The sequence below is a fragment of the Petaurus breviceps genome, unplaced genomic scaffold, assembly GCF_028583685.1.
Source record: "Petaurus breviceps papuanus isolate PSGF00001 unplaced genomic scaffold, PetGlider_PUasm1.0 90444, whole genome shotgun sequence".
Classification (NCBI taxonomy): domain Eukaryota; kingdom Metazoa; phylum Chordata; class Mammalia; order Diprotodontia; family Petauridae; genus Petaurus; species Petaurus breviceps.
The window spans coordinates 785,446-811,147 of NW_027187256.1; the positions used below are offsets into that span (position 1 = coordinate 785,446).

The following is a 25,702-nucleotide window of genomic DNA, read 5'->3' on the forward strand; positions in this document are numbered from 1 at the left end:
TAATTTTATGCATACTTATAAGTGTATCTATTATACTGACTATTGATACTCCCCTGACTGGATGTAAGCTCTTTGTGCAGAAAGGCTGTTTTATTTTTGTTCCCCTAGCACCTAGTGAAGTCCCAGGCATGTAGTAGGTGCTTAAGAAATGCTTGCTTTTATTATATTGTGAATTATTTTAGTATGTTAGACCTATGCTGGCCTGTGAACTTCTAGGATTTTCTTTCTCTGGAGATCTTTGATAATTATCACCACCACCACCACCACTACCACTCCCACCACCGCTACTGCTACCAACAGCAAAGACAATAATGAGCAATCATGGACTTGGTTTTGGAAACAGAATTTTATGATGACAATTCAGGATGAAATTATTATTGCTAGAAATTATGGGAGGGTTATTCTTCTAAAAAAATTAAAATTTTATTTTTGTTTCCAAATTCTCTTCCTCTGTCTTTTTCTTCTTTTATCCATTGAGAAGATAAGACAAATAAAACCCATTGTAAATATGTACAAAGAATATACAAAAATTCCTACATTACACATGTCCAGAAAGACAGGAAAAAAAGCAAATAAAATAATTCACGTCACTTCAATTCTATTATTTCTCTATATGAAGGTGGATGGCATGTTTCATCATGTGGCTTTTGGAATTGTTCTTAGCCATTGTGTTAATCAAAGTTCATAATTCTTTCAGAATTGATTATCCTTATAATCTTGTTATTTTATAAATTGTTCTCTTAGATCTGCTCATTTCACTTCCCATCAGCTCTATATGACAACTGTGATAAAAATACCAATAGTAGTTAACATTCAACTCCCATGCTTTAGGTATTGTGCTAAGTATTTTTTTTTTCTTTTTGGAGAGGGAAAGGTAGGGCAATTGGGGTTAAGTGACTTGCCCGAGGTCACGTGGCTAGTTTTGTGTTAAATGTCTGAGGTCACATTTGAACTCAGGTCCTCTTGACTCATGGGCTAGTGCTCTATTCATTGTACCACCCAGCTGCCCCCATATGCTAAGTATTTTAAAAATATCTCATTTGATCTTTACAACATCTCTGGGGGGTAGGTGATATTACTACCCTCATTTTACAGTTTAGGAAACCATGAAGGCAAAGTTTAAATGATTTATTTAGGGTCACACAGCTAAAAAAGTGTCTGAAGCTGGATTTGAACTTAGGTCTTCCTGACTTTGTGCTCAGTGCTCTATGCACTGCACCATGTGTCTATCTTTATGCCACTTTTCCTTGATAGTACTTCATTGGCAATATCTTGCATTTGCTTAACTCTCATAATTTGCCTTATACTATCATATCTCAATTTCCATTTTATTCATGACATCTTATATAAATAAGGTCCACATTTATGTAAAATTGCATGAGAAACATAGGAAAGATTATGACCGACTGGAGAGGGAAGCTGATTCAGGAAATCATAATGGGGAAGAGACATCATAGTATGGGTAGTTTTTCATTAGTGAAAGTGAAGGTACATATGTGGGCAAGAAATTTCAGCCACAGAGAGCAGTGGGAGCCAAGGCAGGCAAATCAGAAACATGGGTTGTGTTTATAAGGGCCAGGCATCAGACAAAACAATATTAACACTCTGTTTGGGTATTCATCCTACCTTAATCCTACTTAATAGCACACCCTCTTTTCCTATGTGAAAACCAGAGAGAGCTCAGAAAATGCTGATTCACATAAATGGTACTACATAAAATATCATTAATTGACCTATATCATTGTCCCCCATTTTACTCCCAGTACTGGTATTTATGGATCACAGGAACACAGAGAATTGGAGCAGAAAGCAACCAAGTTCCTGAGGGACATACACATTCTCATACACAAATTCCATGATCTTCTTTGGGTTGATAACCCCAGGTTTCCACACTTTTATTCTCTTAGCTTTGATGCAAGAGATCTTTCTCATACTCCAGACACTGATTTTTCAACTCACTCTGATTTTGACTACACTCTGACTTTGTTACCCAACTGCAAGGCGTAAGACATTTTATGGATAACTCATACAGGGTGGGCAGAAGAAGGGATACAAGGACACTCTCAAGGTCTCTCTGAAGAACTTTGGAATTGTGTGGCATGGGAGACACTGGCACAAGAACACTCGGCATAGCGTGCTCTCATTAGAAAAGGTGCTGTGTTCTATGAGCAAAGCAGAATTGAAACAGCTCAAAAGAAGCGATAAGCACAAAAGAGAGAATCCACCCTAAATGTTGTGGGGTCAAGCACCCCAGCATCCTCAGGGTGGCTGCCAACACAGGTTCTTAGATCTGCTTTGCTAAAGGAAAGCAACTCAAAATGGGTTAACAAGTTTACTTTAATCAATCAAACATATATAATTTACCTAGTTCGGGGGGAAAAGGTCAGCACTCCGAACTTCAGAATATACAGAGATTATAAGCATAAGTTGCAAGAACATTTAAGCAGACAGGTTTCCAAACTGTCCAACTATTACATACATCCATACCAAATCACAGTTACCAGAGAGGGAAGCATCAACATCTGGGTTTTCAAAGCCAGGGGGCTCTCAACAACAGCTGCCTAGAGTATCACCTGGTCAAATCACACAACATTTCTCAAAGTGAGCCCCAAAGCAAAGCCTCCCATCAGGGCTCATATAGCCTTCTCCTGGCTGAAAGAATGTAACAACCCTCTTGACCCACTGCCCAATCACAAAGTATCTCCTGAGAAACAAGCCTCCCACCACAGGCTCCAGGTGCACTTAAGCCTAGGGGCAGGGAAGATCTTAAAAATTTACATTCTTATAACAAAGGTTCACATGGACTACTTGTACCCAACCTGTGGTAGAGCATTCAGAGCTCATGTTGGTCTCATAAGACACAGTTAGACACACTCTAACTTGCCTCTAATGTAGTGATGTCATTTTGGTCCTCTTGGAGAACAGAGGATAATAACCCAAATCTCTAAAAAAAATTTTTTTTTTTGATTTAGACAATAAGGTTTCACCACACAGCCAACAAATAGGCATGAAAAATATAATAATGATGAGTCTTAGGATGGGCATTGGGGAAAGTAAATCATATCATTCCTGAAAGCAATTGGTGATTAATTATTTAAAGGATATATGTGTGTGCGTAGGCATATATATGCATAGACATATATGCCTATGTATATATATATATATACACACACACACACATAGAACCTTTATATAATTAATACATATATGTATATATAAATTAAATGCATTTATATACTTTGCCATAGTGATTCTACTACTTGGAATTTAGAGGTTTAAGAAAGAAAATTTTCATATATAACTAACATTTTTTAAACATTTTTATTTTAAATCAAATGCTTTAGAAACTTCTAGTTTACATCATTCATTTCCACAAGATTTTGAGTTACAAATTTTCTCCCCATTTTTCCCCTACTCGTCACCCGAATATAGTGATCCCACCGTATATCCCCTTCTCCAATCATCTCTCTCCTACATCTTCTCCCATACCACCTCCAACTTTCCAGTAGGGCACGGTGGATCTCTATGCCCCAATACCTGTAGGTCTTATTTACCAGTACATGTAAAATAATATGAATAATAGTATATACATATATATATATATATACACATACGTATTTAAACATTTGATTTTAAAACTTTGAAATCCAGATTTAGTCCCTTCCTCCCTTGTCACCCACCCTTACTGTGAAGATAAGCAGTTCAGTATAGGTTGTACATGTGTAGCTATGCAAAACATTTCCATAATGGATATATTATAAAAGACTGACTATATTTCCCTCCCTCCTATCCCACCTCCCACTTGTTCTATTCTCTACTTTGATCCTGTCCCTTTTCAAAAGTAGGTACTTCCAACTTTCCCCCCCCCCCAGGCTCCCCTGCCTTGCATTATCCCCCCTCTCATCCCCTTCCTCCCTACTCTCCTGTAGGGTGAGATACCCTATTTAGTGTGTATGTCATTCCCTCCCTAAGCCAAATTCAATGAGAATAATGTTGACTCATTCCCTTTTATCTACCTGCTCTTCCCCTCCATTGTGACTATTTTCCCTTGCCTCTTCTATAAGAGATGATTTACCCCATTGTATCTCTCCCTGTCTTCTGTCATTATATTCCTCTCTCTTCTCTTAATTTCACATTTTAAGTATCATTCCTTCCTATATATCTTCCTATATGGACATATATGTATGTATACACACACACACATTTCTATTCCCTTCAACTATTCTCATACTGAGAAAAGTTTCATAAATTACAATTATAGTTTTTCCATGTAGGAATGTAAGTAGTTCAACTTTGATAAGTTCCTTATGATTTCTTTTCCCTGTTTACCTTCTCATGCTTTTCTTGCTTCTTGTATCTGAATGTCAAATTTTCTATTCAACTCTGGTTTTTTCATCAAGAATGTTGAAAGTCCTCTATTCTATTGAATGACCACATTTTCCCCTGAAACATGATACTCAGTTTTGCTGGGTATGTGATTCTTGGTTTTAATTCCAGCTCCTTTGACCTCCAGAATATTATATTCCAAGCTCTTTGATTCCTCATGGTAGAAGCTACAAGATCCTGTGTTATCCTGATCATGTTTCCACAGTATTCAAATTGTTTCCTCCTGGCTGCTTGTAATATTTTCTCCTTGATCTGGGGACTCCAGAACCTGGCTATAATATTCCTAGGAGTTTTCTTTTTGGGATCTTTTTCTGGAGGTGTTTGGCAGATTTTTTCAACCTCTATTTTGCCGTCTGGTTCTAAAACATCAGGGCAATTTTCCTTGAGAATTTCTGGAAGGATGATTTCTAGGTTCTTTTTTTAATCATGGCTTTCAGGTAGTCCCACAATTTTTAAATTATCTCTCCTGGATCTATTTTTCTGGTCAGTGGTTTTCCCAAAGAGATATTTCACATTGCCTTCTATTTTTTCATTTGTTTGGATCTGTTTAATAGTATCTTGATTTCTCATAATGTAACTAGCTTCCATTTTCTCCCATCTAACTCTGAAGGAATGATTCTCTTCAGTGAGCTTTTGAGATTCTTTTTCTATTTGGCAAATTCAGCTTTTTAAGGCATTCTTCTCATTTCCTTTTTTAGCCTCTTTTGCCATTTGAGTTAGTATCTTTTTTAAGGTGTTATTTTCTTCAGTCATGTTGTTGACTCTCACTTCATAATTTTTTTGCATCATTCTCATTTCTCTTCCCAACTTTTCCTCCACTTCTCTTTTTTGGTTTGCAAAATCCTTCTTAAGGTCCTCTATGGCCTATTAGCAGCTTATTCTTTTGATGGAAGCTTTTGGTGCAGGAGTTTTGACTTCACTGTCTTCCTCCTCTTTCATGCTTTGATGCTTTTTGTCCCCAAAATAGGAGTGTAAAGTTAGGTTGCTCTGTTTGCTTTGCTTCCTTTGCCTGATCATGTTGGCACTCGAATTACTTGACTTTTGAACATTTTGCCACAGTAGGACTCTGCTATCAGACAGGGGAGCTTCTTACCAAATGCTAGGGTTTTCTCAGCTGCTGAAGGTATTAGTTGAGTGCCCTCTCTGAAGTCTCCACATGCTCTGGCAAGCTGTTCACACTCCCTAGCACCTCCACCCTAGACTGCAATCCAGATCCAAGCAAGTTAAAGCAAGAGGGATTACCCCTCAGACTAGTTGCTTGGTCCCCCTACAATCTGCAGGCCAGGAGCTGAAGCAGCTACGTGGCAGTGGCTGTACAGCTGCTAAACCTCAGCTGCTTCTTGCCCTGGGGGCAAAAGCTGACCGCACTCCCAAACTAAGGGATCCCAAAGTCCACATTGCACTGACCTCTTACTTTGTCCTTAGCATCTATATGTTGATAATTCTGGAAACCACCACAGCTTCTGGTGATCTGAAGTCCCTCCAGCTGGCTCCTGGTCAGGCCCATCCTGAGCCTAAAACCTCAGGCTGGAGCAGGGCTGGGCTTGGCTCCCAGAGCACTGTGCTGGCTGCTTGCTGCTGGCCCACCAGGTTGTCCTCAGCAGGAGGTTAGCTTCTCTGTGTCATTTTGTGGGTTCTGTAGCTCCAAAGTTTCTTCAGAGTCACCTTTTACATGAACTGGAGGAGGTGGGAGCCAGAGCCCAGAGGAAATCCTGTTTCTACTCCACCATCTTGACTCCACCCCTCTATAGCTAACATTTTTATAGCAACATCTTTTATGAAAGAAACAACTAGAAACAATTTTGGGGAATTGCTGAGCAAATTGTTTTTTTGTGAATTTAGTAGAATATCATTAAATCATAAGAAATAGTTGAATGTGAGGATATGAGAGGAAAATCAGATGTTTATGAATTGATATAGGATGAAGTAAATAGAACCAGGTGATACATAATGATTAATGCAAATAAAAACAACATTAAAAGGTAGCTGAATCCATAACAATTTCAGGCAACACCTCCTTTTTTTGGTAGAAAGGTGAGGAACTATGGCAACAAAATGTTTATTATGTAGTTAGACTCATTCATTTTGTCATCTGGTCTTATTTATGTGTTTTTCTTTGATAGACTATGGGGGTTGTAGATAGGAAAAAAAGAGCAAAATAAACCAAAGCCATGAAAAATTAAAAGCAAATGGTAATTTGTTTCAGGGAGAAGCATGGAATTGTTGCAAACATTACAGTTTGTTAAAATCAGTCCTAATCATTCTTCCTTCTGTGTAATTCTGTGTATAGCTTATTGTCTAGTCTAAGTCTTGGTGCATTTTAAAATATTTGAAATATATGAAGATGCATAGAAATATATAAGATAAAGAGTCATACTTCTATAGACTAGCAGTTAAAAGATATGAACAAATGATTTTCAAATGAAAAATGTAATCTATTCAAATCAATCCAATTATAATAAAAAAATATATGTTTTAATACCACCACCTACACAGAAATCATTCAAATCATAAATAATGAAATGCAGACTTCTTAACAGTGATGAGGTTTCTCTGATAAATGAGTACAATGGATTGTCCATTCATTTGAATAAATTAAGTATTCTTTGTCCATTTGATTTTTAAATTTGTTTGTCCTATGTAGATAGGTCTAATTCTTAATGAGAGATTATGATTCTCAGTCAGCTGTCTCTGCAGAGATGCAGGGCTGGAAGCATCAACATAATATCATCTGAAGATATATCTTGAAGGCTCTCATCTGGTCAGTGTTTCTATTTAGATTCTGCTCTGGACTACATCCATGGTGGCAGTATGTACCTCGCACTTTTATACTTCATTTGTTGCTCACAATTAAGAGGGTCTAAACAAAGTTATCTCTAATATTACATCTTCCAAGGAATCTTCAACACACACATGGGAGGGACTGGCTGGAAGAAAGGCTTTTAGGATGGAATTTTTCTCTAGCTTGTCAAATGTGTTCTCATAGTCAAACAATAAGCAGAAATCATATGTTCTGTGCACCATTTAGTTAATAGAGTGTCTGTAAAACTATTTTATAGAATATCACTGTTGAAAGCCTTCTTCTTCCCCTTCTTACCCTTCATTAAGGATGACTTCTATATATTTAGATTATTCTCATATAATTTTTGTAGAAATGAGAAAGTAACTGTATAGATCAGTGGTTACTAATATTCTTTCCATTACTAATATTTTCTTGCTAATAATTTCCACACACTATTATCCTCTCACCTTTCTAGTACATTCAGAATAACTCCTTCAATGATCATAAAATTGTGTCACCTTTAGCATAAACTTTTTCTCTGTATATTTAGAAGGGTCCAGCAGTTTTTTCTACCTTTTTCTTCTCTAGTGTTATTTTCACTTTGTCATATATCCTATTCAGAACCATGATGCTGGAGTTCAAATGTGGTTGATTGACTGTCATTGATGGAAATAAGAAGATGATAGATGTATCTTATGTATCTTTTCCATTTTTCATTAGTTTTCTCATCTTCCCTTTTAATCTTTAAATATCTTCAGGCTCATTTTGCTTTGTTGGGTCTCTAGACAAGCATTCTATGAATATGCTTTTTTCTTCTGTTGTTTCTTCAGCAGAAGCGAACAAAAATCCTCATTGTAATCATGCTGACTAATAATTATTCAGACATTACTTAAAATGTCTGTTGATATTTAAACCATTATTTCCTGAGGAAGTTTTTCAAACTTTTGAACAGCTCTGATTATTCAGAAGTTTATCTGCACTGTGCAATATGAGCTTTCAATTTCTTCTATCCATTGCTGCTAGCTCTACCTTTTGGGTCAAATCAGGACATGATACCTCCTCATGTTCATAAAGAAAGCTACCATTTTCCGCATATTTTTGTTGTTATTATTCAACATGCTAAATGATATTTGTTCCTTCAATCAAGCCTTATATACCATCATCTCCATAGCCTTCATCATTCTGAGCACCTCCCCCTGTCCTCACTCTAGTTTTTTAAATCTTTTAAAAATGTTTAGATTAAAACTGAACATGCTTTTTCAGATGTATTCAGATTGGAGTGGAAAAGAACAATGTAGCATAAGATCACATGAGATCTCTTGCTTGTCAGGTCATATGGGACACTCATATTGATTCTATAACTTGCTAAAATGCAGCAACAAACAAATAAAATTTGTATCTTTTTACATAAACTGTTGATTAGCTACATCTGCCTCCATCCTCTTTAATTCTATTGACTTTTCAAACTAAAGTGCCAGATATTAAATTTATCTGTATTAAATTTTATTCTGTTGTAACCTATCAGGAAACTTTTGGATTGTAACTCTGCCATTCAATGTGTTAGGTATCTCTTCCAGTTTTGTGTCTTTGATAAGTATTATACACACACATATACATAACATATATTTTATATACATACATACATACGTACATATATGCATATATACGTACACACATTTAAAGTCATAGGTAAAAAGCACAAAGTTTAGGTTAGGTCCCTAACATACTCTACAAGAGACCCCTGTCTAAGTTAACATCAGTCAATTTATGGTTTTGTGTATGTGTGTGTGTGTGTGTGTGTGTGTGTGTTTGGTTGCAAAATTAGTTTCATTACTACTTAAATGTTCTATTATCTAGAAGCCACCTACATACTTTAGCCACAAGGATAGCATGACAGACTGTCAAATAATTTGTTGAAATTCCAGGTATTTAATATCTATATCACTCAAACTTTATACCAGCCTAGTGACTGAAAAAAAAAGTAATGTGTTTGACATAATTTGCTCTTTGTAGCATGGTTCTGATTTGTTGTGATTACTGTTTCCTACTCTATATATTAAGAAACCATTCCTTTGATAGTATACTATAGATGGGCTTTTTTTTCCTTCTTGTACATAGAAGTACAATTTGCAGGCCTAAAATTTGAAGAATTTATGTTCCCTTTCTTAAAAAAAAGATCATATTTTTCTCTATTTATTCTGTGACATCACCTTTGCCATTTTCTGTGATCTTTCAAAGGCTAAGCAATCACCACTGCTAGTTCTTTCATTATGCAGTGATGTAGGAATTGTAGTTCTTATGAATGGATGGCTGAAAAAGAGGAACATGTGTAAGGGTTATGGGATTTAAAGATCTTCCATGCCCCATTGGACTTGCTGACATAGCAGGAAGGGGTGCAGCAAGAGGAAGCAGAAGTCAAACTACAGTTCCTGCGGTGGCTAGCAGTGGAAGCGACGGCGGCAGCAGCAGCAGAGGCAGCGGTGGTGGCAGCGCAAAGCCCTTTTTGAGTCAGCCAGAATTTCTGCTAAGGACTCCTGCTGAGGACTGCCAGGGGCCAGAGCTGCTGGGAGCGCCCTTCAGGGACGCTGGGTGGTTGCTGTGAGTGGAGAGAGGAGGACCTTTGCCTGAGGTAGCCTGTTCTGTTTTAAAGGCTTGAGAATGTGGGTGCTTTCTACTTTATCTACTTGTGCCAATGTCATAACTACTCTGATGGCTTTCACTTTCTGGTTTTGGGACTCAGTCTTTTGGTATCTTAATAAATTTTCTAGCTTATTCCCCCATATGGCAAGCATGATGTATTTTGTGATGGATAATTATATCAGCATATCTGTAATTTCCATAGGCATTGTGAATATGGCATTGCTGATACAACATGATCAGGAAGTGAATCCCCAACAATAAAGGTATTCAAGTGGAGGTTGAAAGGCCAATTCTAATGGAAGCCATGAAGTAGATTTTTGAAAGGGTGGGACATTGTAGTATGTAATTTTTTATGGTCTTTTCCAATTCTAAGTTTATTTTATTTAACGATTTTCTCTCTAGTATGCTCTGTACAATACTAAGCACATGGCGATTATTTGAGAAAGACATATTTAATGGAATTAAGTTTATTCAAGTTGAGTTGGAGTTGTTTATTATGTGGTATCAAGATTGATCTTTCACTGAACCTAAGAGATGAGTGAATACTTTATAACTTGGAAGATTGGAAACTGACTTAGCATACTTTGAAAATAGCCCTCTTAGGATTCAGGAAGTAGGAGTAGAAGTATCTCTGTTGCCTAGAAGCATCACTTAACTGGGTTTAAGATGAAGGGGTGGGAGGTTGGGTGAAGAAGGAGGAAGCACTTAGGGATTTCTATAGAGCATCCTGAGATAAACAAAATCTACTTTAAAATTATCTGATGTCCCTGGTGACTGGGTTAATTACCACTTACCCTAGCCTCACCCTCCCCAAACTCACAGCCACTTGTTTCATTTAATATTAATAACTAAATGCTCCCTGGTCTAAGTTTCCAGATCTCAGCTGTCTTCCAGAAGTACTGAGTCTCTTGCTTAATGTTTAGCACAACACCTGGAAAATAAATATACACTTAAATGCTTGTTGACTTACTATAGGTCCTGAATGAAGGTAAGTCTGCAGGTTCTCAGCAGCTATCAGAGGGTAAGGGACAAGAAAAGAGGGGAGTGTGCAATCTGGAGGTATGTAGATAAATGTGTAATAGTCTGATGTGTGGGGTACCAAGAAGGCCATCCTGGAGTCCAATGTATTCCCTGCTATGCTGGTAAAACATGATTAAAAATCTGCTATGAGTTCTAGGTTAGATCCATCCCTTTGAGTTAAACATTGCCTGAACAGTGCTCTTTTAAAAGACAAATTATTGTGAGACATGGTCATTAGGTCTGGTAATACATGTTAATTATTAGCGACTTTAAAAAACAAGTAATTTGAGTACAGGAGTCAAAATGAAGCTAGATTGCCCAAAATTGAGAATATAGTCAAATTAAGCCAAGTAAATAACCATTTATTAACTACCTACTATATGCCAGATATTATGAGAAATGTTGGAGGTAGTAGGAAAGTAAAAACAAAACAAAACAACCCAGTCTTATGTCCCCAGAGTCCACAATCTAATGAAGGAGTCAGCATGCAAATAATTATATGCAAATAACACTACAGGCTCAATTACAGATAAACTAAAAGGGATTACACGCCTCACATTAAGAGGCATTGGGAAAGACTTGTTGTAAAAGGTGTGTTTTAGCTGGAATTTGAAGAAATCGTTGGTGAGGAAATAGAAGAGAAATTTGACTTCAAAGGAAAAAGAGAAGAGAGTGATAGTTGCAAGAGGGAATGAATAGAAAGGCAAAAGGAACAGTGTTTGTTTTGTTTTAAGGTTAGGGGAAACAAAAATGTTTGTAGGTTGCAGTATAGGAGCTGCTGGTGGGGGAATGTCGAAGTTTCATGAGTAATGAGAACACTGAAGAGTTAAAGTTACAGTGCAAGTAGAGGGTAAGATCAAAGGCATAGATAGATATAGGGGTTAACTTTAAGGAAAGAATTCAACCCTTCATCCTCTGAGAGAGGTGAACTGCTTTCATTGGGGTCATAATATGTACACTTGCAAGATAGCATGAAGGAATTAAAGCTAGAAGTAGAGGAGGTAACTAGTGAATGTGTGAGGCAGTCAATAAGGTATTTCAGGCATTCGTTGTTGTTTAGTTGATTAGGTCAGTGCTACTAGATTAAAGAGTATGTGTTGGGGGTAGAGTATAGGAAGAGCGGAAAGGCAGGATGACCAATTAGAATGAATTAGAATAATATTATAATATAGTCCAGGTGAGAAGTGATGAGGGTTTGAACAACAGTGGTGGCTATATGACTAGAGAGAAGGAACTGAATCCTAGAGCATTTATATACATGTTTAGGGTCACTCTTAGGTAGTATTTAGAGATAAGATTTGAAGCCAGGTCCTCCTCTTTCAATTTATTTTCTAGCTTATTACAAACATTCCCTTTGTACTCTACATTAGCTGTAAAACTGTAAATTATAGATTGTGTAAACATTAACCCATTAAAATTATTAGTGACTGATAAAAACTTTGACCTTGAGCCTAATAGAAAAAAAGAGATGGACATTCTACTCTGTATTTGTGAACCTCAATTTTTCAACAACTAAAAAACTTTGCATTTTCCCAATATAATTTCATCTTATTAGACTTCATCCAATATTGTAGACTGCTGAGATTTTTAAAAATTTCTTATTCTTTAATCCATCTTGTCAGCTAAATTTGTCATTTTTGCCTTTATAAAAATCATTGATAAAAATATTAAATGGTTTCAGGGCAAGAAGAGATCCTGATTGATGAATTTCTTGTATATCCACTTTTGTTCATGAGCAAAATAAGCCACAGATAGATTATTTATGGAACAATCTTCAAGGTTGTACCTGATTTTCATAATTGTAGGGTTTAGGGCACTGGAAAACTGCCTCTTCCCCAGATCACATTCCTTGGGCTCATATCCCTGTTCACTTTGTCCCAAATACTGAATTATCTCTAAGAATTCTCAACATATAGCATATGTCTAGCTGAAACGACGTAGATGAAAATAAAAATTTTCCAGATCCCATGCATAAAATAAATATAAATAATGCATACTTACACATCAGTGCATATCAAGTAAAGAGCGGTCTTTTTTTCTTTGTAGCAAATGAAGAAATGACATAGAGGATACATAGTAAATAAATAATAAGTGTAACTTTGCTTCTTTTCCACTAACTCCTATCTGCCCATCCTTTAGGGAATGTACAGCACCCCAGACTCATGACTTTTTGTGGTTTGAACTGTTTTTAGGTTTCCTAAAGAGGCAAATCCCTGACATTCTGGTGAGTCCCTAGATTATCCCAGGAAATTATAGACTGATCCAGCTCCATGATCCTACTCTAGAGATTGGCTTCCCTCCAAAAAGAAATAATCTTGACATTTCTAGACTGGCAGCCCCATTCCTGCAAGGTCGCTACCATCTGAATTATTCACAGTGATGGTGCGTGACATAGTCCACATTGTTTGCTCCTTCATGTCATGGATATGCTTTTCTTCCACACCCATTGGTTTGCTTTTCATTACTCCTCTCTACAAGAGGTGATCCTGCCTAAGAACTTCTCCGCTTTCTCCAGACAACTGGGATCTTCAACTCTTAAACATGGAGTTGAGACCAACGTAATTCAGAAGCTAGTCCTGGACAGAAATTCACCTTCTCTCTCTACAAGGCTGGATTTCAGTAACATCAGCTATTTGTTGGTTTGTTTCCACTGCCTCACAGTCAAATGGGGTAGAACATATACTACTGCTACATACCTCTGTCTCCGCTTCTTCTGGGAGGGATTCAGATAGTCAGATCCCAGAAAATTAGGATCTAGGAACTCTTAATATTCCACCACTGACCCTGACAATGATCAGAGAGGCAGCCCACTCAGGGACTAGTTAGTCAGTTGCCAGATTGCTTTGCTACTACATGTGTTCTCCAAGGACCAAAGTTCCCTATAATGTCTCTGGCCTCCAACCTGTGCTCAGAGAAAGGAAAAAGGGGAAAAAAGGTCCACTTAGTCTGTTGTCTTCTTTTGGTAAGTTCTACACAAATGGGAAGATCTTATCTGATACACAAAATCAAAGAATTAATTACCTATCAAGAGTTTGTTATTGTTCAGTTGTTCAGTCATATCCAACTTTTCATGACCCCATGGACCATAGCATACCATGCCTTCTATCCTCTACTACCTCCAAAATCTGTACGAGCTCATGTTTATTGCTTCCGTGACACTAACTACTCATCTCATCCTCCATTGTTCCCTTCTACTTTTGCCTTCAATCATTGCAATATCAGGGATTTTTCCAATATGTTCTGTCTTCTCATCATGTAGCCAAAGTATTTAATCTTCAACTTCACTATTTATCTTTTTGATAAATAGTCTGAATTAATTTATTTAAGCAACTGATTTGATCTCCTTACTTTTCAATGAACTCTCAAATGTCTCCAGCACTACAATATGAAGGATGTGGGGCTCAGTTTTCCTTATAATCCAATTTTTGCAGTCATACATTACTAATGGAAAAACCATAGCTTGGATATATGATCCAATGCTTTTTTGTTGGCAAGGTGACGTCTGCTCTTTAGTATGTTGTCCAGAATTGCCTTAGCTTTCTTTCCAAGTAGAAAGCATCTTTTAATTTTATGACTGAAGTTATGATCTGCAGTGATCCCTGAGCCCAAGAATATAAAATCAGACACTTATTCAATATCTTTTCTCTTTTTGCCAGGAAGTGATTGGACCAGGTGCCATGATGTTAGTTTTTTTAATGTTAAACTTCAAGCCATCAAGCTATCACTGATACTCAATTACTAATCTTCTGTTATGTGTGAATGGCCTTACAGTTGTCATTCAGTATATCCACATGCTTCATAGATTTAGACTAGTTAGTCATGGGCATCTTCTACACATTGATAAAATGAAAAACAATAAAAAGAAGTAAACCAAATGGTGAGGAAAAAAGGAAGCAACAGAAAAAGAACAGTTCGAGGAACTGCTTATGGTTGGTTGGGTAAAAGAAGGTGAGAAGCAGTGTTGCAAAGTGGATAGAGAGTAGGTCAGAGATTCAGGGAGAACTGGGTTCAAGTTATACCATTGCCATGCTTAATATTTGGCACAGGGCAAATCATTTAACCTTTATTTATAAACTAGTCAATCCTATAAGAATATTAACTGTGGAGTACTTGCCTGTATGGGCAGCTAGGTGGCACAGTGGATAGAGGACTAGGCATGGAGTCAGGAAGACTGATCTCCCTGGGTTCAAATTTGTCCTCCCTTTGTGACCCTGGATAAGTTACTTAACTCTGTTTGCCTCAGTTCATCATCTGTAAAATGAGCTGAGTAACAGGAAACCACTCCAGTACCTTTGCTAAAAAAATTCCAAATGGGGTCACAGAGTTGGATATGACTGAAAAAAATGATTTAGCAAAACTTGCTTGTCTACATTAGAAGAGGGAATTGTTTATCCAGAATTTAGAATTAGAATTTTACAGCCCCAAAAGAGAGCTAATTATTTTGAAATATCTGAAAGCACTTAATGAGGAAGAAGCATTAAACTTGATTTGTTGAGTCCCACAGAGCAGAATTAGGAATATGGACAGAGATTTCAAAGATGCAGATTTAGGTTTGATATAAGGAGTCCTAACACCTGAAGAAGTAGAAGGGCTAACTTGGGAGACAGTGGGTGTGTGCTTTCACAGGTGGTCTTTAAATAAAAGATGGAAGACCACTTGTTGGAAATGTTGTAGGGGGGTTATATGTTTATATGTGGATTATACTTAATGACCTCTGGGTTTTTTTCATTTCTGTGATTAATTCAATGATGAAATGCATCTGCAAATCATATGAGTATTCACATTTCTGGTTTTCAAGTCAACAGGACAGAAGATGAGAGACTAACTCAGGCCAACAGCCCCAGTTGGAAGTCCTGGGCCTCTTAAATTGATGTACTTCAGTCTCCACACTAATGGCCAATGGCACAATCTTCATGCCATCCATACTTTTGCTGATTGGGATACCTGGTCTGGAGGCTGTTCAGTGCTGGATTGGAATTCCATTCTGTGCCATATATGTCATTGCCATGGCTGGAAATTACCTGCTCCTGTTCATCATCCGATCTGAGAGCAGCCTCCACAAGCCCATGTACCTCTTCCTGGCCATGCTAGGGGTCACTGACATTGCCCTCAGCACTTGCATCCTGCCCAAGATGCTGGGCATCTTCTGGTTTAATCTGAAGGAGATCCATTTTGAGGCCTGTCTCCTGCAGATGTGGCTCATTCACACATTTCAGTCCATAGAGTCAGGAATCTTACTGGCCATGGCCCTGGACAGGTATGTGGCCATCTGTGATCCCCTGAGACACACTACAATTTTCACCCCACAGCTCCTCACCCAGATTGGGGTTGGGGTGACATTAAGGGCTGCTCTCCTGGTGGCCCCATGCCTTGTGCTTATCAAATGCCGCTTGAAACACTACCGAACCACAGTCATCTCCCATACCTATTGTGAGCACATGGCCATTGTCAAGCTAGCTGCTGATGATATCCGGGTCAACAAGGCTTATGGTTTGTTTGTGGCCTTTACCATCCTCGGCTTTGACATCATCTTCATTACTCTGTCCTACATTCTGATCTTCATTGCAGTGTTCCGCCTACCCCAGAAAGAGGCTCGGCTCAAAGCTTTTAACACTTGCATTGCCCACATCTTTGTATTTCTTGAATTCTATCTCCTTGCTTTCTTCTCTTTTTTCACTCATAGGTTTGGGTTCCACATTCCTCCCTACGTCCACATCCTCCTCTCTAACCTTTATCTGCTGGTCCCACCACTTCTCAACCCCATTGTCTATGGAGTAAAGACCAAAGAAATTAGAAATCGCATCCTTAAAATGCTGTACCATTAGAAGCGGCCCTAATCTTTGGGAATTTTTTAATAACCAACATCACTGGCTCTCAACATTGTTCAGAGCCATCAGTCTTTCTCACTTAGATTGTTTCCTGAGATATGAGTCTTTCAACAGTGTCTTCAGATTTTTTACAACTCACCCTGGCAAGCATAGCAGTCTCCTTGTTATCATGTGGAATGAGCAATTAAAAGGTTACAATGAAAGAGAATCATAGAGAAATGAATTTAATTCAATTTAACAAAACTCATTCTTTTTAATGTGTATTAGATGGAATGTTAGATATTAAGGGGAATACAAAGTTATCAATGTAACCTGTGGCCAAAGCTTGAGGTATTTGAATGAAACATTCCTCTTTGGCAGAGAAGCTACTGACCCAATGCTGTTTTCCTGTGTAAAGGGCAGAGCTGTTGTGAGAACCTGTAATAATAAAGAAGCTTTCCAAAGGCACATATAGTTCCAGATACCTTCTTTGGAGAAATAACAGAGAGAAAGAGAAAAGGCTTTAGAGGAAAACATGTCAAGGAAAGCCTAGCCACTCTCCTCAACAATTTCTCTAATTTCCAGCTAGACTTTCTAGAGACTTTGGCTGGTTCTCTAGGTTGAGCTGAGATATTGCACGCTCAATGTGACAGTTCATTCGTTCTGTGTATTATCTGATATATTATAGTCCAATAAAGGAATGAATTTATTTTAAAGAGCACTTACTAAATGCTTACTATGTACATTGTGCTGGGGACAGGATAATCTCTGGGGATACAAATACAAAACCAGTTCCTGATCTTGAGAGAGATTCCTTTAAAACCTTGAATGCCAAGTAGGGATATGACATATTCAGAAGATGTCATCTTTTATTCAGATGGAAACAGGAGTGTGTTGGAGCCTACTTGAAATAGCCCCTAAGGACCTCTTTTTCTATTTTCTACATCCTTAGATCAATGTCTTTATATATTATGCATTATTTGTGCTGGTCTTTTATGCAACTAGCATTTGGTGCAAAGGGAGTCAAACCTTCATATTCAACTTGAAGTGTTGATCCCTGTCTTATGAATAGTGACCAGGAAAGCAACTTGAATTTAAGAACACCATCATTTCCCCTAGAGTAGAAATATTTGATGGGTGAGTCAAATGGAGATATTTTTAGCCTCATTCTTTTCTCTCTGAGGAATATAGAGCAGCCAGTCTTATAGACCCTTCTTCCAGTTCCCTCTAAAAGGACCTAAAGTCTACTTTGGGGAGATGTTGATGTGATCCCAGTTTTCATTCCTTCCTGCTGATTCCCTTTAACCCATTTGCACATACACAAAATCTACATAGACAACATGCTCCCTACAGCTAAAACATAAACCCTGCCATGTGTCATCTAGTGCTTGATAGGAATTTGTGATACATATTCAATGACTACCAACTAGACATGATGATGTAAAAGTATATAAGAAGCACAGGCAAAATATAATGCATGTGAAGTCCAAACATATATAAACATATATGCTTTTACTAATGAGGGCTATGGATAAGGATTGGTAATAAGGAAAGGTTTCATGGAAGAGGTTGCATTTGATCTGTGTTTCAAGGGACAATGATAATTTAACTGGAAGAGAAGACAGTGTGAGCAAAGACAGGGACTGAATAGTTTAGATGTACTGGACTAGAGCATATGAAGGGCAGTAACATAAAGTAAGTTTAGAAAGGTGGTCGCAATATCTTGCAATGCCTCTAGTGCAGATGAAACCATCTATACTTGATTTGGAAGGCAATAAAATCACTTAGTATTTCTGAGTAGAAGAGTCACATAACCAGGTTGGTACATACTATGAAAGTTATAGGTAAGTGAGACTCTAAGCAGGAACAGCCCATATTATGTTATTACAAGAGTCTAGGTAAGTGGGATTAAAGGCATTTATGAGAGTAAAGGCTTTGACTCAGGATGGGCACAGAATAAAGATACTTATTGGATTGACTAATCCTTTTTTGGTGGTTATTTTAACTTGACTCCAGTCATGTTCAATACAAGATCTCTGGACTTTTCAAAGACTTTCTTCAGATCTGGATATTTCTACCTGGAGATAGTACTTTGGCTAAGAATAAACATGAATCAATCAATCCACTAATCAATCCCTAAGTATTTATTAAGTGCCTACTAGTGCAGGACACTGAAATATGTTCTAGGGATAGAAATACAATTAATAAACCAATCTCTACTGGCAAAGATTTTACATTCTCATGGGAACCGATAAAAGTACATAGATAAGTACACATATCATAATAGAGAATAAATATAAATAAAATAAATAGGAATCAATGCCATGCAGTTTAATTCAGAACTAGGTAAAGTCAACTAGGAACTATATTGGAATATCACCTGAGACTACACTCTTGTAATATAATGCCAAGGAAAGGCAACTTCCCAAGGTTCAGAATACCAGCATAGGTGCTCTCCATTTTATTCAGTGACAAATTAAGAACAGAGAAGGTCAAAACATGACATCATGCAAAATACAGCATTTACTAAGTGTGATTAAATAATCTCCAAGTACTACCCCACCCCAGGACCTTCCATTCATTCAATCAATTACAAAGTCCCTGTTATAAATACTACTCCACCCCTAGGCTGTACCTTCATTTAGTCCACCACAAAGCCCCTCTTCTCAAATGGAGATTAGTCTCTAATCTAAGTAAAGTACATTCATTTGTTCAACCACAGAACACAAAAAGGTCAAAAGTTCCCCACCCCTGGATCACAATTGAATCTACCCCAGAGTTACAACAAGTTTAAGCACAGCACATAATACCCAAATGGAGGTCTTTTCTTCATCTAGACATGAGGCAAGTTCTCAGCAATCTTAGTTCCTGGGGAGACAAGGCTTAGCAAGGCCACAAGATACATTGCCAGTCTCTTCATTAATTCATCCTCTGTCTGTAGAACAGTCCTAGAACCCCTGAAAACATTAGCAAAACCCTCTCCCAAGATTTCTGTAAACATACAACAATAAAATCCTTCTTCAGGGCTTCTGAACCAACAGAAAGGTTCCCAGACCCCTGCAACAACAGCACTGTCCTTCACCAGTGGACAGCATTCACTCTCTGTCTGCAGGACAGTCTCAGGACCTCTTAACCAACAGCCAGGTTCCAGCACTTCTTCAACAACAGGACTGTCTTTCACCAGTGGACAAATCTGGCAAAACAACATCAAAACAGACAGACAAAGTACCAGCAAAACAGCCATGTCTCCTCAGTCCTTGGCAGCTCAGGGGACAGGTCTCAAAAGTCCAGGGAAATTCAAAGTGGCCCCCCAGCAATTCTCTCAGTCTCTCTCTGCCTCCACGATGTGCTGCTTCCAAAAAGTTCTTCTGCCTCTCTCTTATCTCTCCAAATCTATGTCACCAGCTCCTCCCAGTTCATGTCTCTCTTTTCAAGTCAACAAGTCCAACCCACAGGTGGGATTAACAAGCTCTGGGTTTTAACACAATCAATTTGAAAACCAAGCCAATACAGGGGAATCTTTATATTCCATTACTATCACAACTCTACATAAAGAAGAGCTAGGTTGCCATAATGCCAGAGTAGGAAAGGACCAGTCCTTCCCTAACCCCTCATTGGAGTCACATGATTCTACTTGGAGAGTCACAGTCAAGAGAATCTCATTGAGAAGCTGTACATTCTTTCAAATGGAGTCCAGAGACTGTCTCTATAATCTACAAGAAGTCTGTCTTTTTAGAGTAGTTGTCCTTTATCCCTTTGTAACATAGGGTGAACAGCTAGTACTCAAAGCTCTCACATATTTGGACTGGAAAGAGTAAGCCTTTAAGCCTTTGTTAGATGTGCACTCATCTACCACCTCAAAATGTTAGTCTCTTTTCCTCTCTTTTCTCATTGCCAAAACCTAAGTGAAGCCACAGTTAGAATATATCAAAACTGTTGTAATGATGGTATGCTGAGAGTTCTTGCCTCTTCCACTCTCCACTTCAAGCAATCCTTCATATCACTGTCAGAATTATCTTCCTTATAAGTGGATCAGCTAAAAAAAATCAACACTGTCTCCTTACAGAATGAGTTTATTAAAGAGGCCATCCTTAAGGGCTTGCTTACTATGTGGAATGTATTGGATTAATCTCTGGGGACACAAATAGAAAAATAAGTCAGTTTCTTATCTTGAAAGTGGTTCCTTGAAGAACTTACAGGTCAATTGGGGATAGGACATATATGAAAGATGTCAGCTTCTAGTCAGATGGAAATGGTTGTGAGAGAACCTGCAAAGAGACTATTATTAAAGGAAACCAGCATATACTACAATTCAGGGCTTAGTTTATTGTTTTGTTGGTTGTCAAGACTTAAAAATGTAATAGGGAAGATATTAGTAGTGCACATTAAGTTTAACTCTGTGTCAATAACTTTTTTAATCACTCCCACTGCCCCACACCCACACATCCAAGCTGGTTGTTAAACATTTATCATCATGCCCCTGAAAAGAGAAGTCCAATAGACTTTAGGTTACAACTGTAAAGTGAATGGTAATGCATCCATCTTTTTTATGGCATTTCTATTTCTTCTCAAGTAAAGTTAAACCTCCTCTGCCTTGTGTCCAAGGCCCCCCACAACTTGATATCACCCAACCTTTCCAGCCATATCTAATATAATTCCATTTCATGTATTGGCCATTACAACCAAATCAGATTGCTGCCTTCCCTCATCCCCGCTTACAGACTTACCTTCTTTTAGTCTCTTCCATAGACCAGATGTGGCCATATTACCTATTTTCCTATTAAATTTCTAAGTATCCTTTAAAACTCTAATCAAAGGCCACCTCTTTCAGGAAGCCTTTCCTAAACTCTTAAAATATTTCCCCCTCAGATCTAACAGCACTCTGTGTCCCTCTGACACATTGATACTAACATTTATAGAAGCATTACAGAGTTTGTAAAGTTCCTTAAAAATTTTATGTCATTTGATCCTCACACCAGTCCTAGGAGGTTGGTAGTATTTTCTCAACTTTATAGATGAGGAAACTGAAGTTAAGAGAGGTCTATTGACTTGCCCAGGGACATATAGCCAGAAAGTTTCTGAGGCAAAATTTGAACTCATATCTCCCTTACTCCAGGTCCAGCGCTCTAACCATTGCACTGCATTGTTGCCTCAATATTGTGCACCTATATGATGTGATACAGTTCTAAACTGGTTAATTATTCCCCTATAGGTCTATGAATGTTATAAAGGCAAGGACTTTGTCTTACCTAAATACTCTATTTTCCTCAGTGCCTAAATACTCTTCTGCACATAGTAGGTACTTGATATATGTTCACTTGTACAGTACTCATTTCACTGACTGTTCTACTTAATGCCACGTTTACTCTAGGTCCCTTGAAATCCAGTAGGTAAGTTTTTGCCTTATCTTACTGGGTTCCAGTCCTTTGCCATGTCCTGGCATGTGATTCTCCAAACTACTAGAAGTATTACCTCCTCTTCTTTACTTGGGTACTTAGACGTCCTCTTTGGTTACCTTAGTACAGATAGGTAAATTTTTGCCTTATGTTGCTGAGGTCAAGCCTGCATGAAGTCTTCACAGAACGTCTTAGACAGCTCTATCATGCACCAGAGAGCCTACCACCATTCCTTTCCCCCTTCCCTTTCTATATTATCTTTTCCCACTGGAATAAAAACTTCTTGATGGCATGCATTTTTGTCCCCTAGTCCACAGCCCAATTCTGGGCACATAGTAAATATTTAATAAATACTCTATCTTTCTGTCTGCCTACCTGTTTCTGTGTTTCAGTCTCTGAACTGGTTTGGTTTGTTCTGCTGGGTTCAAAGTTACCTTGCATCTGCAACCTAATTGCAATGTCTTTTTAGGCATTTCTGCCACAGATAAATGCCTTTCTTTGTTCCTATTTACCTCTTTCTCTCCTAGACCCCTGTAGCGGCAAGCACCCTAAGCATCCTCAGGGTTTGCAGCTACCACAGGTTCTTGGATCTGCTTTGTTAAAGGAAAGCAACTCAAAATGGGTTAACAAGCTTACTTTAATCAGTCAGACATATATCGTTTACCTTGTTCAGGAGAAAAGGTCAGCACCCTGAACCTCAAAGTATACAGGCATAATTATCAAGACAGAAACATCAAGTAGACAGATTTCCAAACTGTCCAACCATTACATCCATACCCAGTCAACATCTGGGTTTCCACATTCTGGGTTTTTCAAAGCCGGGGGACTCTCAAGAACGGCTTCCCAGAATTCAGATCAAATCACAGAACACTTCTCAAAGTGAGTCCCAAAACAAAGCTACACATCAGGGCTTATATAGCCTTCTCCTGGCTCAGAGAATGTAACAACCTTATTGACTCACTGGCCAATCAAGAAGTATCTACTGAAAAACAAGCCTTCCCCACCCAAGGCTTCAGGTGCACATTAGCCTAGGGGCAGGGAAGATCTTTAAAATTTACATTCTTATTACAACCCCACTGACACACTCCACAGGTCCTGTAGTACATTATTGGTGATTTTATTAAAAGCAAAAAAGAATCCACAAGGTCATAATCAATCTAACAAGGTAAGATAATTGAGATCACATGTAAAACTATTACCCAGATGCACACTGAGTGACACCAAAACTTTTTAAAATTCATCCCAGGGAAACATAATATGGTGAATTGAAAACAATAACAACAACAATAGTTTTCCTTCAAAGACATAAATTCACACTCTGGCACTATAATTTACCATCTCTGAAACCCTGGGAAAATTATTTGCTACATCCTGTATCTCAATTCCCTCATTTGTAAAATAAGAATAATAATGCTTTGATCCCGACCTTCTTGATAGGGTTGATGTGTGGAAAATATTTTATATGCATTAGAGAAGTACAAATGCAACTCATGAAAGGAATATATAATATCTATTCGTCCATCTTGGCATATGGCCGTCCTGAGATAAGAGAATGTCTGCCAGTGCATCTTGCTTTTTTTTGTGATTCTTGATTACAGTGATGACTTCCCTTTTGGAATAACCTCAACTCAGTTTTCCTACTTGTTCACCTGGGGCCTCTTTGTTAAGAACATAAATTTATACAGTCCCAAAACTATGCTTATATCACCATGAAGTCTTCCAATATAGCATGGGTCATGGGAACGTGGGTATGGAATATAGTACTGATATTATTTGATAATACTTCGCTAACAGTTAATTCTTTTTTCTTCTCAAGGAAAAAAAAAGAAAAGAAATTCAAAACAGTATTACTATCATCCTCAAAATATTAGCCTTCAAACCGAAATGTAGATCACTCCCAATGTTCCTGATGGTATGACAAAAAATTGATGTCTCCACAAAGACAGCCATTATTTATGGGGATATACATGAATGAAGAATGTAACAAGGTTGGAGAGGCATACATACAGAAAGACAGAGACAGATGGAGAGATAAATAGGGGAAGTAAGACCAAGATGGAGTTAGAGGTTGAGAGGCAGACATAAATTTAAATTGATCCTCCCTTTGAGAATCTTCTAGGTTTCTGTGCTACCTCATGACAACCTTGACCCCTTGGGACTTGTAAAGAGGAAAATAAATTATCCTGTTGCTTTCATGCCTCTTGCTGTAGTGTTTCCATAATCAGTGGCCATGTCTTGCTTGGTGAGGTCACTACTTGAGGCTCATAAGGAAACCACCTGAAACTGGTAAGTTTCCTGATCAGTTATCTTTGCTTGGATGCGGCATGTTAAGGAGGATATGGAAGTTATGGATGACAGAGAAGTTTGTTCAAGAGTAAATAGTGAGGTAAATTTATAAGGACCTAACAGCTAATTTAGGATTTCAAATCTTTCCCTTATATCATACATTTTAGACCTGTAGTGGAACTTGACGACCATTGAATACAACCCCTTTATTTTAGAGATAAGTAAGCTGAAGCTGAGAAAGCTTAAATGGCTTGTTCATAGTTGCAAAGCAGGCAAATGTGTGAAGTAGGATGTGAAGAGAGTTCCGGTGCTGATTCCAAATTGAATGACATGTCCATTATACCACTATGCCTTTAGTGGTCACAGTGAGTAAAGGAACCAAGAGAAATATGCATTGTGTTCTCAATGGCAGAGATAGAAGATTTCTTCTTTGAGGTCAGTATAAGAAGGTCACCCCTCTCTAAATGTCCTCAGTGAAAAAGTATCATACTTTCCTACTAAAGAGACCTGTTTACTAACACAGGTTTTTAAAGCCACACAAAGCCCCACCCTTCATTTCTTTCTCCAAGGACCCTTTCCCAGTGAATAGCCTATAAATCAGCAATTCTGAATGATAAACACCTTTTCTACCATTTGAGTTGTCAAAGTACACAGGCTATGTTAAATTTGTGTGTTATGCCAGCCTTAAGTTAGAGTTTTTGGCACTGGAAATAGCCTGTACTTTCCATTTCGACTCTCTTCCCCATCCCCATGTCATCTAGACTGTCTCTAAAAGTGCTCCCCCCTTTATATGAACATTTATGATCATTTCTGGTTTCTTCCAGGAATAACCATCAGATGGAAGAGACTGCTCAATAGTGGGATAGGCTGTTGGCTGCTTGTTCTTTGCTATATCCTCTCAATGTTAAAGCAATGAATTTATAATCAGGAAGATATGAGTTGCGATCCTATCCTACTTTAGATATTTTCTATATATGTGAGTGTGGGGAGGTCATTTAATATTCCTCTTTCAGCCTCAGTTTCCTCATCCATAAAATGAGAACAGTAATAGTTTACAATCCACCACAATCCCCACTTATTTTTCAATGCTTCTACTATTTAGCAAGTCACTGATGTCCCTATATTTCTAAGTATATTTTTTGAATTTCAGTAAATATTTTTTTTTCACTTTGCCAATAAAATTTCATCTTATTAGGTCCGGTCCAACATTAGCCTGCTAATATCTTTGTTGAAAGTTATTTTTTCCTTCTGATACATCTTCTTAGCTAAATCTATCATCCATGCATTTAGCCAGTTATTGATAAAAATGTTAGACAGCAACAAGGCAAGTGGATATCCTGATTGATGAGTTTCTTATATATCCACTTTGGGGAAGGAAAAAAAAA

At 37.9% G+C, this 25,702-nt stretch overlaps 1 protein-coding gene across 1 annotated transcript; it reads left to right on the plus strand.

The window, feature by feature from the left end:
* Window positions 1–15,714: 15,714 nt before the first annotated feature.
* LOC138177596 (olfactory receptor 52A5-like) lies at window positions 15,715–16,653 on the plus strand. The gene has a single exon (XM_069108809.1). It carries the CDS (start codon window positions 15,721–15,723, stop codon window positions 16,651–16,653), a length of 933 nt encoding a protein of 310 aa, XP_068964910.1. The 5' UTR covers window positions 15,715–15,720.
* Window positions 16,654–25,702: the final 9,049 nt, after the last annotated feature.

Excerpts from the sequence above, each read along its gene's own strand:
- LOC138177596 (XM_069108809.1), top strand. The coding sequence starts at position 15,721 with ATGGCCAATGGCACAATCTTCATGCCATCCATACTTTTGCTGATTGGG.